Source organism: Vicugna pacos, chromosome 35, assembly GCF_048564905.1.
Source record: "Vicugna pacos chromosome 35, VicPac4, whole genome shotgun sequence".
In the NCBI taxonomy this organism is placed as follows: Eukaryota; Metazoa; Chordata; class Mammalia; order Artiodactyla; family Camelidae; genus Vicugna; species Vicugna pacos.
The window spans coordinates 24,786,738-24,802,614 of NC_133021.1; the positions used below are offsets into that span (position 1 = coordinate 24,786,738).

A 15,877-nucleotide genomic window follows, 5' to 3' on the forward strand; every position below is an offset into this window, starting at 1 on the left:
GGGATAGAAAAATCTGCATTTTCAGTAGGCCATTACATTTTTAAGAGCTCAGATGAATAGACTGGAAAGAAATATATCAAAACATAAATACTGTGGTTGATAGAAAATTCTGTCTTCTTTGCAATATTTTCCATACTGTCTGTAATAAGTGTGTATTTCTTAACAACAAAATAATACATTTTCTGTACATTCACTGATACTTGAAATCCCACAATTAAAGAATCATTCATTCAGCTTCAAGTTTTTTATGCTTTTAAAATGTGGATTTTGGTAGAAGGTGTCTTTAGGCCTTGGAGTTGATGTCCTTCCCCCATCCAGCCACTTCCCTCCAGAGCAGGCTCTGATGAGGGGCGTGGGGCAGGCGGCTGGGAGAAAAGACCGGAAGGCAGGTTGGGAGACCAGCTTTGCCCACCACAGGGTTTGCCAGGGGTGCAACTGGAACTCTGAAGTACAAATGTGAGGGCACCCCTGTTTTTTCTGTGCTGAATTCCTGGAAAGCCCAGCTGTTGTCTGGAAACATTGGACAATCTGGGCCCCTCCCCAGCCCTCAAGTTTCAAGATTTCTTTCTGTCTAGGCCCTCACCCCCTCCTGCCCTCTCTCTGAAGGGGGCAGAAAAGGAAGCCAGAGGCTTCAGGTGTTTGACAACAGAAAGTTCTAGCTCCCAACACTGAGTGATTAAAAGTGATTTTTCTTTTAATAAAAAAGAAGACTTTTATCATAGTCCTGGGGCTGTCAGAAACCATTTGGACAGATTTTCCTAGTCTTGTTTTTAGATGCAAAAGCAGGGGGGCATACCTGTCCAGACCCCAGCTCGTGCTTACCAACCTCAGTGAGGAGAGGAGGGAGGATTTCCGGTTTGGTCAGGGAGGTGGTTTGATGGACTGTTCTCATTACATTCAGGGCAGCCCTCACTGACTGAAAGGAGGCTGGGAATTGTTTCTGTCTGCAGAGTTGCCCTTATGGTGATTGTGTCCTTAACTCTGGGTCCAGGGGCACGGTGTGGATGAACATTTTTGTGGACACTCATTGGGTGCTTCCTCTGTGCCAGGCTTTACGTTTATTCGCCCATTTAACTCTCTCTGCAACCCGATGAGAGAGGAGCTCCTGTCATTGCTCTTTTCCAGGCAAAGAAAGTGGGGACCAGGGAGTCACTTGCCTGAGACCACTCAGTGAGTGAGCAGCAGAGCCAGGCTGTGAACCCGGGGGTTCGGTGGTGGCCTTCAGCTGATAACCACGATGCACGTTGCCTCCCACCGTGGTGTCTGCAGATGGCCGTTGCCAGTTTTGCTTACATCTGTGCGTAGAAGTCTTAAAAAAATAATTATACTAGAATACCTTTCCATGCATTATGCTAATTACAATGCGCTCACAATTGACATCCGTAATTAGGAGACTGGGGAGTGAGTGATTCTGTTGCTCGCAAAAGGAGGGTACAAATATTAACTCCGTGTGGAAACCACAGACCCAAATCCTAGGAATAAATATAGCATACCAACGAGCACTGGTGCCCAGTGGTAGCCCATCAACTAAATATTTTCAAGGTCCAAGGATTTTAGTGATTAAACAACCCAGTGGCATGAATCGTTAAAAACAAGGAGGTGGGCCAACTGGCTCAAGTCAGCTCGCTGCAGTGCCGGGGAGGAAAAGTCTTTTCTTACTGCCCTCCTAGGTTCTCTGGTTGGGGCCGTGTAAATTAGACTGACAAAATGCAGGTTAACAAAAGGAAGACATACGCGTTTATTTAATATAAGTTTTACACGACATAGGAGCCTTCATAGGAAATGAACACCCCAGGACAGATGAGACCTGAGGGGTTTTATGGGAGGTTTGATGAAGAGTGGAACATTGTGGAAAAAAACGTGATAGGATGCAAGGATGTAAGCTGACTGTAGTAAAGTGTGGAAAAGTGGAAAAAGCCTGTTTCTTCCGATTCCTCTGAGTCCCCTGGTCGTTGGAGAGAAGGTCTCTGCTTTCCTCTTGCTATAAGGAGGGCACCGCTCACAGGAGGGTCCCGCGACCCACTTCTGCGGGATGGAGGAGGTCAGGGAGAGTCACCTGCACGTGTCGTTTCTCACATTCTTTCAGCTACAACCATTCAGTTTGCCAAGCTGCCAGGCTTTGGAGTGGTGTGTTCTCAGCCCTGCCATCAGCAATCCACAAAAGTGAAATAACAAAACTTTAAAGTTGACGGTGTTTGCAACCAAGGCAGTCAGTACAACAGGGGTCTCGCATTTCCTAGACTATTCATTTCATATGTTTTTAATTGTCTTTTTATAGACATGAACACACATCTAAAAAAAAGTTTGGTCCCAATTTTTTAAAAAGTTTGAAAAACAGTTACTTGCAAATCACTCCTTGGCTGAATGTCTCAACATCCACACTTAACCTTGGATGTGGAAATTTGAGCTGCAGGAACACTTTGGGGCACTCACCGAAGACTGACTCTGACCTTCTCTATGGAAGTTTCTAGTTCACAGCTGAACTCTGTGCCTTTTTGCGTCATGGTGTCTTTGACAGTGACGTTGTATGTAAAAAATGGTAACAGGACGTGTCCTTGGAGGAACCACTTTCCAAGTGTCCTCTCCCCGAACTTTGACTCCGAGGGCTCTGAATTTCAGCCAGGGACAGATTGAAGCAAGACTTGGCTTCTCTCCCAAAGTGATTTACTTTAAGGCTCTGGACTATGTTCCCAGCTAGATGCCATCCCCCGCCCAGCCCAGGCTTTCGGGACTGAGCCCATAACTCGGTGGTGAGCCTGAATCTAAGCCTGGAAGAAAGCAGATGGTCTGCATTAAGAGATTTACCAAGGCTTTGCTCGTTCCTTTGTTTCCTTTCTGTGGGATTTCATATTCGAGAGCATGTCCTCTGAATGTGATGGTGTGCCAGCACTGGATGTGGCGATACTGAGACTCAGGGCACTCATTTCATAAAGAACATGCGTAAGAAGGGACCATTTGAGTTATCCTGTAAATGTTTTTAGCTCATCAATAATGTTTGTGTAGCGATCATAGATCTTGGGCATGGAGAGGCCTTTCTTATTGCTAAATTTTGTGCCACTTCTTAAAGCCAGCAAGGATAGGTTCCATGTGACTACTTCAGAGTGGGGCACTGAAGTCCATTTCTGGCAACTCTTAGCTCCCTTTTTATTTTTTATGCTCCTAATTAGATAAGAAAAAAAAACTGCACAAGGAAAATCTCCTTATCTTATTCAGCAGTTAATTTTTTCCTTTCATCCTAAGTCTCAAAGCAGTAAGTAATTTATACAAAGGATACAAGCCAAGCTTTCAATTTCGAAGAGTCCAAAGAACCAGCATATTTATCTCCCTTTTCTGTCTCTCTCTTATTTGTATTAATAAAAAGAGATTTAAAAATTTTTTTAGAAAGTGAAATAAATGAAATCACACATCTAGGAAATCGTGTATGAGGGATAACGACTATCAATGATTTAGCAGATAAATGACTTGATAATAGATATAAATGCATTCATCTGGGTTTTTCAAAGTTTTCCTCAAAGACTATGGAATCAAAAGACAGTCACTCAGATTTTTCAAAGAAAGAAATCTATAAATAAACTAATTGGACTATCACTTGATTTTATGTCAGATATGTAAGTACTTAGAGAACACTGTTTATTTCAGCTGCTCTCATCAGTATGATTAATTGACTACTTAAAAGTGCTTGATTCCGTTTGTATGCCAGCTGTTCTTGCGTAAAACAAACTGGGACTTTCTCAAGATAACCAGTGTCTGTCCGTCTGCAGGGTTTGGAGGCTGATACCATGAGTTAAGAAAGGAAGTGGAGGGCCCTTATCTCATCCTGATGAGGTCAGACCCAGATGCTCAAGACTGAAACGTATTCCTAAAGCAGAAGCATATTCCTGGGGACTTGTTAAACCCAGGGCCCGTCCCGTCCCATGTGTAGGTTCTGCTTGGTGGAAAGGTCTGAGCCAATAGGGAAACTTATGCCTTGTTAGCAAGTTAAAAAGGACGTAAGTAGTCTTAACCACACACATTAAAAGTGCTTTCAAAGGTAAATACGCAAGACAAGCCTTTCAAAATCACAGGCAAGATGGACCAAGCAGCAGTAGGAAGTCATCAAACCCAGGAAGTAACGCTAGGTCCTTTCCCAATGAAGTGGGGACACACAGGTCACACCTGAGGGTGGGCAAGGTGTTGGTGATGGGGGAATGATTCCACAATCAGAAAGTGGTGTCCACAGGATTATGACCCTCAATGATTTAGCAGATAAATGACTTGATAGTAGAGATGTAAATACGCTCATCTGGGTTTTTCAAAGTTTTTCTCAAAGTAAAGACCATGGAATCAAAAGAAAAGATAGGCCAAATGGGGAATGATTGCAGACACGAGCTCCAAAGCCAGTGAGCATGTCTGTGTGTCTATTTAACTGTCTCCAGTTTAATTCACAGTTATTTTTAAAAGTTTGATATTCGTTTTAATGAAATGGTTTGATCTCCAGAAGAGAAACGGTAGCTCTTGATTCTGATAGAGTAACAAGTTACTTCATATAAATTGCTTTGAAATCTCACAACCACAGCAGTTGCCAGAATCTTTAAAGTTTTTAAGGGACAGAGTTAGGATTCAAACTCAGATCTCCTTGGTTTCAGACATTACCCCATCCTGCCTAAGTCCAGTTCTGCCCTAACATGTTATTCCAGCCCAAAGCATGTAAATCCTGAAAGAGTTCCTTAGCAAGTTTTCTCCTCCCGCTCCAGTGACTGAGAAGTTCAAATATTCCACCTACTGCAGGTGTCAAGTGGTGGAGCTGCTGTCAGCCTGGGTCCTTGAGTGACCATATGAAGCAGAGTCCCCTCCACTGACCTGTGCATGTGATGTGATAAAAGACTTTTATCCTACTAAGATCTGGGAGAAAAATCCTCCTCATTTTTCTATTTCAAAATATTATAGGTATTCAAATGCACTCTTCTAGATGCATATTACTATTTGCCAAGTTCCAGAAAAGGAAATGTGTTGGGATTTTAATTGAAATTATACTAAATGTATATATTATAATATGGGGATATCTGGGATTGCTTATAAGCACTGTTTAGAGGTCTTATTCAAATACAGTTCTTTGCCTATTTTCCAAGTGGATTGCCCTTTTCTCATTGATTTATAGGAGCTCTTTGTTCATTAAGGATGTGAACATTTGGCTATTACATATGCTGCACATTTTTCTCCCTGTCTATAATTATGCTTACATTTTATTTTGCTAAACAAATATTTTTCTTATGCTGTGTTGTTTGAATAGGGATTTAAAAGTTTCATGTAGCCAAACTTGTCTGATATATTTTTCTATGGCTTCTAGTTTTTCTGCCATAAATAGAAGGGCTCTCTCTTTGCCAAGATTATAATTTCCCTATTGCCATTTACTAAATAGGCTATCATTTCCCCACTAGGCAGAAAAGCTATTTTTATCAACACTAAATCCCTACCTATATATGTGGATCTGTCTCTGGACTCTTAGTTTTTTTTTTAAATTTTTATACCTGTCTCATAGTAATTTACTATTGCTTTTAATAAATGTTCTGATATGTGATGGACATATTCATTTTTCTATTTCAAAATATTGTTATTATTCATATGCACTCATTCCAGATAAATGTTATTATTTGTCAAGTTCCAGGAAAGAAAATGTGTTGGGATTCTGGCTGAAATTATACTGAATGTATATATTAATACAGGGAACACTGAAATCTTTATATTACTGAGTTTTCCATCAAGGAAAATGGTATGTACCTTCATTTATTCAGGTCTCATTAAAATGTTATAGTTTTCCTTGCTTATGGCTTGTTAAATCTGTGTCTAGGTATTTTGTAATGTTTGCTACTGTGAAAGTGTTTACTTTTTATAATAGATTGGCTTATTATCGATCTTACGGCTCTATACTTAACTGGAAACACAGAATAGATGAACTTCAAAGACCTGTCTGAGAATATAATTTAAAATCATTCCTGTTCCGTTATTACGTAGAATCTAAGTGAGAGAGACAGAATACAGAATCATCTCTAAGATGGAGAAAAACGCATCTTTGGTCTGCACCAGGCTGAAAAACGCAGTGTCTGCCTGGACTGCATCATAGGGACTCTGCATGGAACATCCCTCTCCTTTTTTTTTTTTTTTTTTGACGTTTGGCCATTGGCCTATGAAAACTCTTTCCAGAACTTATTAGGAGGTTGTTTTTCAAAGATGTTATTTTCTATATTATATTTGTCATCTGTATGAAGCTCTCAAAGAATTCCCCTGGACTTTGTTCCGCTGCTTTGTGTTTTTCTCTAGTGGTCCCTTCTGTAAATCACGCAACGGATAGCATCACCCTCTGCGCTGGCCGCTAGAGAGCTTGGAGTCGAATTTTCACGCACCTCTAACAAATGTGTAGGATTTTCATGGCTTGCGTTTTGAATTCTAAGCTTATTCCTGGCCTTGCTGAACTTTCTTTCCTATACTTAAGCCTCTTGTTCACTTATTTTTATCTTGTTACATCTTACATATCTTTGTAATCCACTTTCAGTGCTTTCTGGATCAAGAGGGACTTAGAACTGCTTCGGCAGGTATGTATCTGATAATCTGCGCTCTCGTTCATGAAACTGCAGGATAAATATAATTACCACACCATTTGATATAAAGAACTTTATTTTGAAATAAAGACTGACACATTCTCTGAAAGTACAGATCAGTTCACACAGAATAATCTTAGCTCAAATTTCTAAACTCAAGCTCACTTTTAGAAACCTTCCAGTAAAACGGTTAGATAGCTAAACTTTAGACTTAAATCTTGACTGGGAAATGTATGCCTCATGAGATTCATTTTCTCTTGCCATTTGAAATGGGTTCCCCTTTTTGTGCTCAGTACTGAAAACAAAATTCCTCAGCAAAGACTTACTCAGTTCTTATATTTCAAAATTTTCCAGAAAAGAATTTTTAAGTTACACGAGTTTGTGACCCAGCATTGCAACATGTACAAGCAAATCAGAGCTGTTTTTAACTGAAAGTATATTTCCAAGTCAACATAGACAAGGACAGTGAATGGCAATAGTTTTTAGGATTATTCTTAGCTCAGTGACACATATTAAATGGTGTTCTTGATGATAAATTTGGGAAAATATGAACAAAAAATTTTAGGAAGGAATTTGTAACACTAATCGAGATTTATAAATATTCAAAAATATCAATAACCTTATTTTATGAGAGTGAGACAAGGCGACTGAAGACATTAAAAACATAAAGACATACAAAAAATAGAGTTGGTTTGACTTATTTAACCAAGTCTTCCTGGAGCATTCTGTACACAGAGGACAGTCACAAGGCACTGTCGTGGGGACAGCAGCTGGAGCCTTTTCCATGTGATTCCCAAAGGGCAGAGATGCTCCTTAGGAAACAGTGGGGTGGGTTAATGTTGAGAATAATAGGCTTTACATGAGGGACTATGAGCATAATATGATCTCATCAGATGGAACATTTGCCAAAAGCCTGAAATCAGAAGCAGGACCAAGTCCAATGCAAGTGATCTCATTTCTGCACGGGGAAAACATTTCTAACATTTTTATTTAAAGAAATAAAATCTACTGATGAGCGTCGCAGAAAGTGTATGAAATGTATTTCTTGTTTGAACCCCTCTTGTGTTCATTTGGAAGTTCAGAGAAATCTGTAAAGATCTGCCTCTTGGCTTCTTAACTTCATCAGTGTCCCTGGATGGAACATGAGGTCAACTATGTAAAATTCAGGGGGAGAGAAAGCCCCAGTCAACCTCTTTTGGGGTTCGTTCATCAGCTGAACTTCATTCCAGGCTCTGCCGTACTCCCCTCGAACCAGAGAGCAGCCAATGCCAATTTTATCAGCCAGAGCCTGGGGGAGAAAACGTGACATCAATTAAGAGGGAGGAGGGGAGGGGTGGAGAAAAATGCTTGGTTGAAGGTGAGATATAAAACTCTTGCCCCCTCCTCAAAAAAAAGTGCTTAGGAGGAAGGCTGGGGGAAAAATGTGGAGTGTTGTGATAGGAGTCGATAAAATGGGGTAAGTTTCCTTGTTCCTCAAGATTCTGTGGACTCAAAAATTTGTGTCAGTCCTGCTGGGAAGTGACATTTTTCAGGCAGTTACGCTGCATTGTATCAGCACAAGATTGATCATGTAATTGGAGAAAAGCTGTTCCACGGGCTTTCGGCACTAGTGTGTCTATCAATCTGTCTGTGCTTCTGGGCTGCTCTTGGGGTGTGATATGCAGTGGGACTGAATGGAAGGGTCAAATTGCTGGGGGCCTGTTTCTAGCCCATTTGTTCTGGGTGGTGTAGACGTGTGTCCCGGGGCGGAAGGGGCAGGGTCGTGGGCGGTGGGCCCGTCTAGGGCTGCCTGCTGCCCCGTTCTCAGGGCTTGCTATGTTCCTTGGAAATGGTCTCTTCAATTTGTCCTGATTTTGAGGTTATTTTGAATGTACCTTTAAAATAATCTGGGAGCTTCTTAGGCACACCATAGTGGGTAACGGAGATGGCTGGGTTTGAATTTAGGGTCAGCCCTGACTAGTAGTTGTCACCTCAAATGACTCAGCCTCTCTGTGCTTCTACGTCTTTATCTGTGAAACGAGGCTAACAAAGGGATAACCACCTTCCTCATCAGCTGGGTGTGAAGATGAAGTGAACGCACGCTATGAACGCTGGCACAGAGTAAGTGCGCGACGAACGTGCTCAGTACTAGAAGGCAACTCTTGCGCTGTTCCAGTCATCTCTGTGTTTATATATTAAAGTAATTACTGATTGCTTACGATGTAATGACTGCTACCATCTTGGCTTGACCAAGATGACCAAGACACGGTTGTCACTTCTAGGGCCTTACACTCTATCTAGTCTGGTCAACAGGCAACTATAACATGACTGTATCTGGCTATGTGGCACTCTGTGATATATAGTAAGAAACACATATTTGGTCTTTGTCCACTTGCTGGCACAGAGCTCCTAAGACCCTTGGAATTTCCTAGGTGATGAGAGCCATAAAGGTGTCCTTTGTTATATGAATGGGGTGACTTTTTTAAGGAAGGGGGCTTGTTGCCAGGAGGCTCAACTTTGGAACTTTCACACCCACTCCCCAAGACCCCTGGGGAAGGGAGAAGGGCTGGAGGTTGAATCAGTAGCCAATGGCTAGTGATTTAATCATGTTATGCAATGAAGTGCCCATAAAAACCCAAAAGGGAAGGATTTGGAGAGGTTCTGGGGCTGATGAACAGGTGGAGGTTTGGGGAGAACAGTGTGCTCAGAAAGCATGGAAGCCCTGGGCCCTTTCCCCATACCTTGCTCTGATCATCTCTCCTACCTGGCTGTTCCTGAGTTATACTCTTTTATAATAAACCACTGACCTCAGTAGTATGTTTCTCTGGGTTCTGTGAGCCCCTCTAGGAAACTAATTGAACCCCAGGAGGAGGTCATTGGAACCTCCAGTCTACAGCCTGGTCAGTCAGATGCACCTTGGGCTTGTGATTGGCATCCGAAGTGGGCAGAGGGTGGGGCGGGGCAGTCTTTTAGGACTGGTCCCTTAACCTGTGGGATCTGACACTCTCTCCAGGCAGGGCGTGTCAGAACTGAGTTCAATTGCAGGACACCTGGCTGGTGTTGAAGAATTGCTTGCATGTGTGGAAAACATCTCCCACCCCTTTGAAATTAGTCCTAGAATCATTTTACACTCATAGTGGGGGTAGAGACACAAAAATAAACATGTAATTATCAATTCCAAAATATTTACTGATTGGTTTTATCTCCTATATCTCCCTGTAAACTCATCCCATCGTTGACATCCTCCACCCTGGCTTTAGTCTCGCTCACTTTTGCTTCTTGCTCCAGTGACCTTCCAGCTGATCTGTCTCCAGTCTCACCCCTGTTCTAATTCATTTCCTGAATGATCTTTCAAAATCATGTTGCCACTTTCCCCTTAACTTTCAGTGGCTGCTCACAGATTTAGTATCAAGTGCAAACTCACATGCTGCTTTATCATCTGGCCCTGTAGCCTCCCCCAACCCTTCCCCTCTTTTCTGCATCCAGACAAACTACATCCCTCCAATGGACCACTGACTCTCACACCTATTATTTTGAATCACATGTTCACATTGTTTAGAACACTCTTGTCTTCTTTCTTTACCCACTGAAATCCTAGTTAGCCTCTAATACTGAGGCCACATATCCTTTTCTCCCCTGGAACTTTCCCTGATGTCACTTGAGACCCACAGGTGTGGCTCAGGCTTCCCTTGCTTACAGGAACTGTCACTTTAGTATCTCTGTATTCCAGACCCTGGAAGAGACCCTGGCCTATAGTAGATTGTGATCAGTGTCAACTGAATGTGCTTCTAATAGTCCAGTGAATATGTATGTAGGTGTGTGGCTGTACACATACATATACATGTCAAATATAAGTACATCTAAATGGCAGGAGAAATATCACCCAACTGAATGTTAGCAACTGGCTCACTCCACAATCATAAAGGTGAAACATTTTTACCTAATCAGAAATGAGGCCAAACATTTTGAATACCTTGAAAAGCAAAGCTCGATGGCAGAAGATTCCTTTTTTGATCTGTCCAATCGGTACAACATTGGATTTAAGTTGGAATTTTAGTTCACTTATATGAAGTTGCCAGCTGAAATCCTGTAGTTTCTCTTTTGGAATCTTACCACCCATTTTTTCTGCCACATACCTGTGTCAATCACATTGAGATCAAATCAGTCAAGTTTAGTATCTCACTTTGGATGCTTTGAGTGTAACTGTATGTGTTAAAAATATTTCCCCTCTAATTTCTGTTTGCTTTACTTTTTAAAATGTACTTACTGTAAGTAGCTGTTAACATTATGCTTAATCTATTCAAACTATCAAATGTAAACTGAAATTCTAACAGTATCATTCAGCAGGAAGAAAGACAGGAATGCTAATTTTCCCAATATTTATAGCAAGATATAAATTCACATCACACTAAATTTATATCAACACAATTAAATGTTCTCTTACTCTTGAAAGTATTTTCAAATGTTTCCATCTGAAATCCAAGGCATTATACTAACTTTCTTTTTAGGAATTTAAACTCAGAAACAAAGACAAACACATAAGAAATTTTCCCAATAGGTTCACAAATATTTTCAAGTTTCATCATCTTTTTCTTTTAAATTTTATCTTTTTTTTAATTTAGAGAAAGACATGGCATTTATATAACACTAAAGTTAGAGGAGAGATGAAGAAGCAGAAAGAAAAAAGAAGTAACAGTTAGGTGAGGAGGTGAGATGTGTGGGGCATACTTTGCCTGTGGGTTTCTCCTAAAATCAGGCTCTCCCTCAAGATGTCAGTGAACACACCTGCAAAAATCCTCCGTCAGCTCAGCCTACTTCATCTTGGAGTAAAGGCAGAATTGCACATTTTAAAGAAAGAATTTCCTCTTGCTGTATGTGGAACCAAGCAAAGAAGAACAATGGTGAAAACCAAGAGAAAGGGTTGGGTAGAAAGCTGCAGTGCCAGCCAGCCAGGTGTGCCGTAATGACCACTAGGAACCAAACGCTTGAGGACAAGTCTCTGAATATCTATCTTGGTGGGGGCTCAGGTTAAAAGCCTAATTATTTGGGAATGATAGAAAGTATTTCGGATAGGAGCAGAGCATGAGGAAATTTGACAAATGTTGAAATGAGCTAAGTTAGAGTTCTGCTTGAGTCATCACTTCTCAAGGACACTGGGAAAACTTCCGTAGCCAGAAACAACTCTCTTCCAGCTCCGGCTGCCGGGACGTCGGCGACCTGGCGGCTGTGTTTCTGCAGTTGTCACATCCAGGTTTGACGGCTGTGACACACTTCCATTTGGAGTAGGTACAAGCTCCTGTGGAGACTGCAGCTGTTGCACAAGCCAGGGGCTCACGACTGGCTGGTGTCAGGCACGAAGGCAGTCCTCTGTTTCTAGTTTTCTTACAGCTATCAAGTCACGTTCTCAGCCTCCTCTAAACGGAATCAGATTAAATGCTCTAACTTAGAAGGCGATCTCACTGGCTTCTTCAAAGTGCTGAGCCATCTCTTAGAATACCCACAAGCCCACTTCAGAGCAACACGAGACACAAAGTATCGGACGTATGACATAAAAGTAGGGGGTGGTGATTTGTATGAGAAAATAACTTGTGAGTTTACAAATAATTCACAATAGAATTCCTTCATTCATAACTTCTTCAGGATCACCCTGAAAGATGCTTTTCAAGGTTTAGCTGGGGAAAATGACTTAGTCATTTTTCTTTAAGCCATTTCCAACTCCTAGCTCTGATTCTTGGCAGAAATAGGATCTAAACTAGAAATGGAGGATTTTTGTTTTTTCAGTTCACTGTGTTTATGCTTCAGAGTCAGAGGTAGGGTGCTGTAAAGTTCAGTTTTATTATGGTGTAGTCTGAAAATTGGCTAAAAAATGCAAACCGCTAAAATCAAAAACATTTTTTCAGAAAATAAAAAAAAGTATATGTATATGTATATATAAATGACTTACTTGGCAAGAAGCTCAATCTGTTCCCTGATATTGGTGATGGGAAGGATGGATTTGGTCACTTCACACACATAAACACAGAAGTCAGGGTCGGAGGGAGGGCACCACTCTTTATCAGTGCTTCCTTCTCCAGTCAGTTTTGGTGCTGCTGCAACCTCTTCCTCCTCCTTCACTTTTTCCTCCTCTTTTTTGCCTCTGCCTTTCCTTAGAGAGTAAAGGACAGCAATCAAAATCACCAAGTGGAGGGGAGGGGCCAAGATGGCAGAGTAGAAGGATGCTCATCGCTCACCCTCTCCCACAAACACACCAAAACTCACAACCACGGACCCACCTAGCCAACCGGAGCACCTGCTTAACTCCAACAAAACATTGCCCTCTTCATAAGACAAAAATGCCACAAATCTAGTAGGAGAAAGGGAAAAAAGAAAGAAGAAAAAGCAAAACAGTGTGGGACCAGTCCCACAGGGAGGGAGCGGCAAAGCACTAGCCCTCGTTCGCTGGGTCTCCCCCCTCCAACGGAGAGGCCAGCGGGACAGAGTGGGAGCCTCCGAGGCTCAGATCTGCACGGAGCAGCCCTTGACCAACAGAACTAATTTAAACGGCCATAAAGTGTCCCTGCGACACCCAGCCTGAGATGCGAGCCGGCAGCCGGGACAGGCGGCCCGAGCCGGGCGGAGGACGGGGGCCGCTGCACTGAGGGAGCCCCGGGGACTGCAGGGGGCTGCGTGCCGTGGCTGGGAGGGGATACGGAGCGGAACCACCTGGGTCCTGCATAAATGATGGGGAAATAAAAGCAAAGCAACATGGCTGGTGTGCCCTGGGGGGAGGGGCGCCGTAGCCTTTGTCTCCTCAGACCTGCACCGCCATTGCTGGTGCTTCTCAGCGAGAAGAGAGGCGGGGCGCAGCCACAGCCGCCACCTCCTCCTGTGCGCCGCGCCCGGGCCATGGCGGGGCTGTTCTGTGGTCTTCCCCCAGCCGACTACAGAGCGCCATCCTGAGGCAGAGCGGGCAGCTGCACAGAGCAGCGGAGCGGATGCCGGGAGAGGGAGGGCGGCCACCCGCCTTCCTGGCAGGAACGCAGCACCTGACCACGGTGCTGGGAGGGGGCGCGATCTGCCCACCTGCCTCGCCCGAGTGCAGCATCTGACTGTGCCATCGGTTCGGGGAGTGACCCGCCTGCCCACTGGGTGAGAGCTCAGCACCTGACCCACTATTGGGAGGGGGTGCTGTCTGCTTGCCATCTGGCACTGGGAGCAGCACTGACAAGGGCGCCAATGGAGGGCCTCTGGAAACAGCAAGCTGAGTTTTCAAAACAAGGCGAAGGCAGAAAGACTTCTCCATAAAATCATTAAGAGCACACAGTCTCCAGACGAACACACCCCCTTTTTTTAAAAATCTTTTTTATATCTGTTCTATTTTCTATTACCTTTTTAATTTTTACTTTTTAAACAACTGTATATGTCTACAGTTTTAATCCCTTTAAAATTTTTCTTTTAAAATATTTTTATTTTTATCATTTTAAAAAACTTACCTCATTTCGTTTTTATTTCTCTTGATTTTAATCTCCTGTTATTGATTATACACAGGTTTCAAATACTGTTTTCTGATGGGCTTCACTGGGGAATTCTACCAAACATACAAAGAAGAACTCATACCAGTCTTTCTCAAACTCTTCCAGAAGATTGAAAAGGAAGGAACACTCCCAAACTCATTCTATGGAGCCACCATCACCGTGATACCAAAACCAAGCAAAGACACCACCAAAAAAGACAATTACAGACCAATATCACTGACGAACGTAGATGCAAAAATCTTTACCAAAATATTAGCAAATAGAATCCAACAGCACATAAAAAAGATTATGCGTCATGATCAAGTGGGGTTCATCCCAGGGACACAAGGGTGGTTCAACATATGCAAATCAATCAATGTAATACATCACATTAACAAGAGAAAGGACAAAAACCACATGATCATCTCAATAGATGCAGAAAAAGCATTTGATTAAATTCAACACCCATTTATGATAAAAACTCTCACCAAAGTGGGTATAGAGGGGACATATCTGAACATGATAAAAGCTATATATGACAAACCTACAGCCAGCATAGTACCCAATAGTGAAAAACTCAAAAGCTTCCCACTAAAATCTGGGACAAGACAAGGCTGCCCACTATCCCCACTCCTATTCAACATAGTCTTGGAAGTCCTAGCCCTAGCAATCAGGCAAGAGAGAAATAAAAGGGATCCAAACTGGAAAAGAAGAGGTCAAAGTGTCACTATATGCAGATGACATGATACTATATATAGAAAACCCTAAAAGGTCCACACAAAAACTACTAGAAATAATTGAAGAATTCAGCAAGGTTGCAAGTTACAAGATTAACATTCAAAAATCAATTGCATTTCTTTACATTAACGATGAATCAACAGAAAAAGAAAGTAAAGAAACAATCCCCTTTAAAATAGCACCCAAAGTAATAAAATACCTACAAATAAATCTAACCAAGGAGGTGAAAGACTTATACATGGAAAACTATAAAACACTGATTAAGAAAATTAAAGCAGACTTTAAAAAATGGAAAGATATCCCATGCTCTTGGATTGGAAGAATCAATATTGTTAAAATGGTCATGCTGCCCAAGGCAATCTACAGACTTAATGCAATCCCTATCAAATTACCCAGGACATATTTCACAGAACTAGAACAAATCATAATACAATTTATATGGAACCACAAAAGACCTAGAATTGCCAAAGCATTACTGAAGAAAAAGAAAGAGGCTGGAGGAATAACTCTCCCAGACTTCAGACAATACTAATCAAAACAGCATGGTATTGGTACAAAAACAGACATATGGACCAATGGAACAGAATAGAGAGCCCAGAAATGAACCCACAAACTTTTGGTCAACTAATCTTCAACAAAGGAGGCAAGAACATACAATGGAATAAAGACAGTCTCTTCAGCAAATGGTGCTGGGAAAACTGGACAGCAGCATGTAAATCAGTGAAGCTAGAACACTCCCTTACACCATACACAAAAATAAACTCAAAATGGATCAAAGACTTAAAAATAAGACAAGATACAATAAACCTCCTAGAAGAAAATATATGCAACCACCATTCTGCTCTCTTTATACTTTTTGTTAGATTTGTTGTTCATTTGCTTTGTTTTTTAGATTTCACATATAAGTGAAATTGTATGCTATTTATCTTTCTCTGACATTTTGCTTAGCATAATTCCTTCAAGGTCCAACCATGTTGTCTCAAATGGCAAGATTTCATTCTTTTTTATTGCTGAGTACTATTCTATTGTCTACATGTACCACTTCTTCTTTATCCATTCATCCATTGATGGACATTTAGGTTGTTTCCATAT

The 15,877-nt window shown here is 41.8% G+C and overlaps 1 protein-coding gene across 5 annotated transcripts in view; it reads right to left on the reverse strand.

Moving 5' to 3' along the window:
* Positions 1-6,633: 6,633 nt before the first annotated feature.
* Positions 6,634-15,877, reverse strand: part of ARMC3 (armadillo repeat containing 3) — a 75,586-nt gene continuing 66,342 nt past the window's right edge. For 4 of the 5 annotated variants that reach the window (XM_072954950.1, XM_072954953.1, XM_072954951.1 and 1 more), the window contains exons 16-18: positions 12,499-12,699; positions 10,528-10,690; positions 6,634-7,863 (exon numbers count right to left, since the gene is read on the reverse strand). In XM_072954950.1, coding sequence (XP_072811051.1) covers positions 7,654-7,863; positions 10,528-10,690; positions 12,499-12,699 — 574 coding nt within the window. In that variant the 3' untranslated portion in view covers positions 6,634-7,653. Of the gene's footprint in view, positions 7,864-10,527; positions 10,691-10,919; positions 11,969-12,498; positions 12,700-15,877 lie in introns of those variants that run through there. The other variant, XM_072954952.1, reaches the window with a different exon arrangement.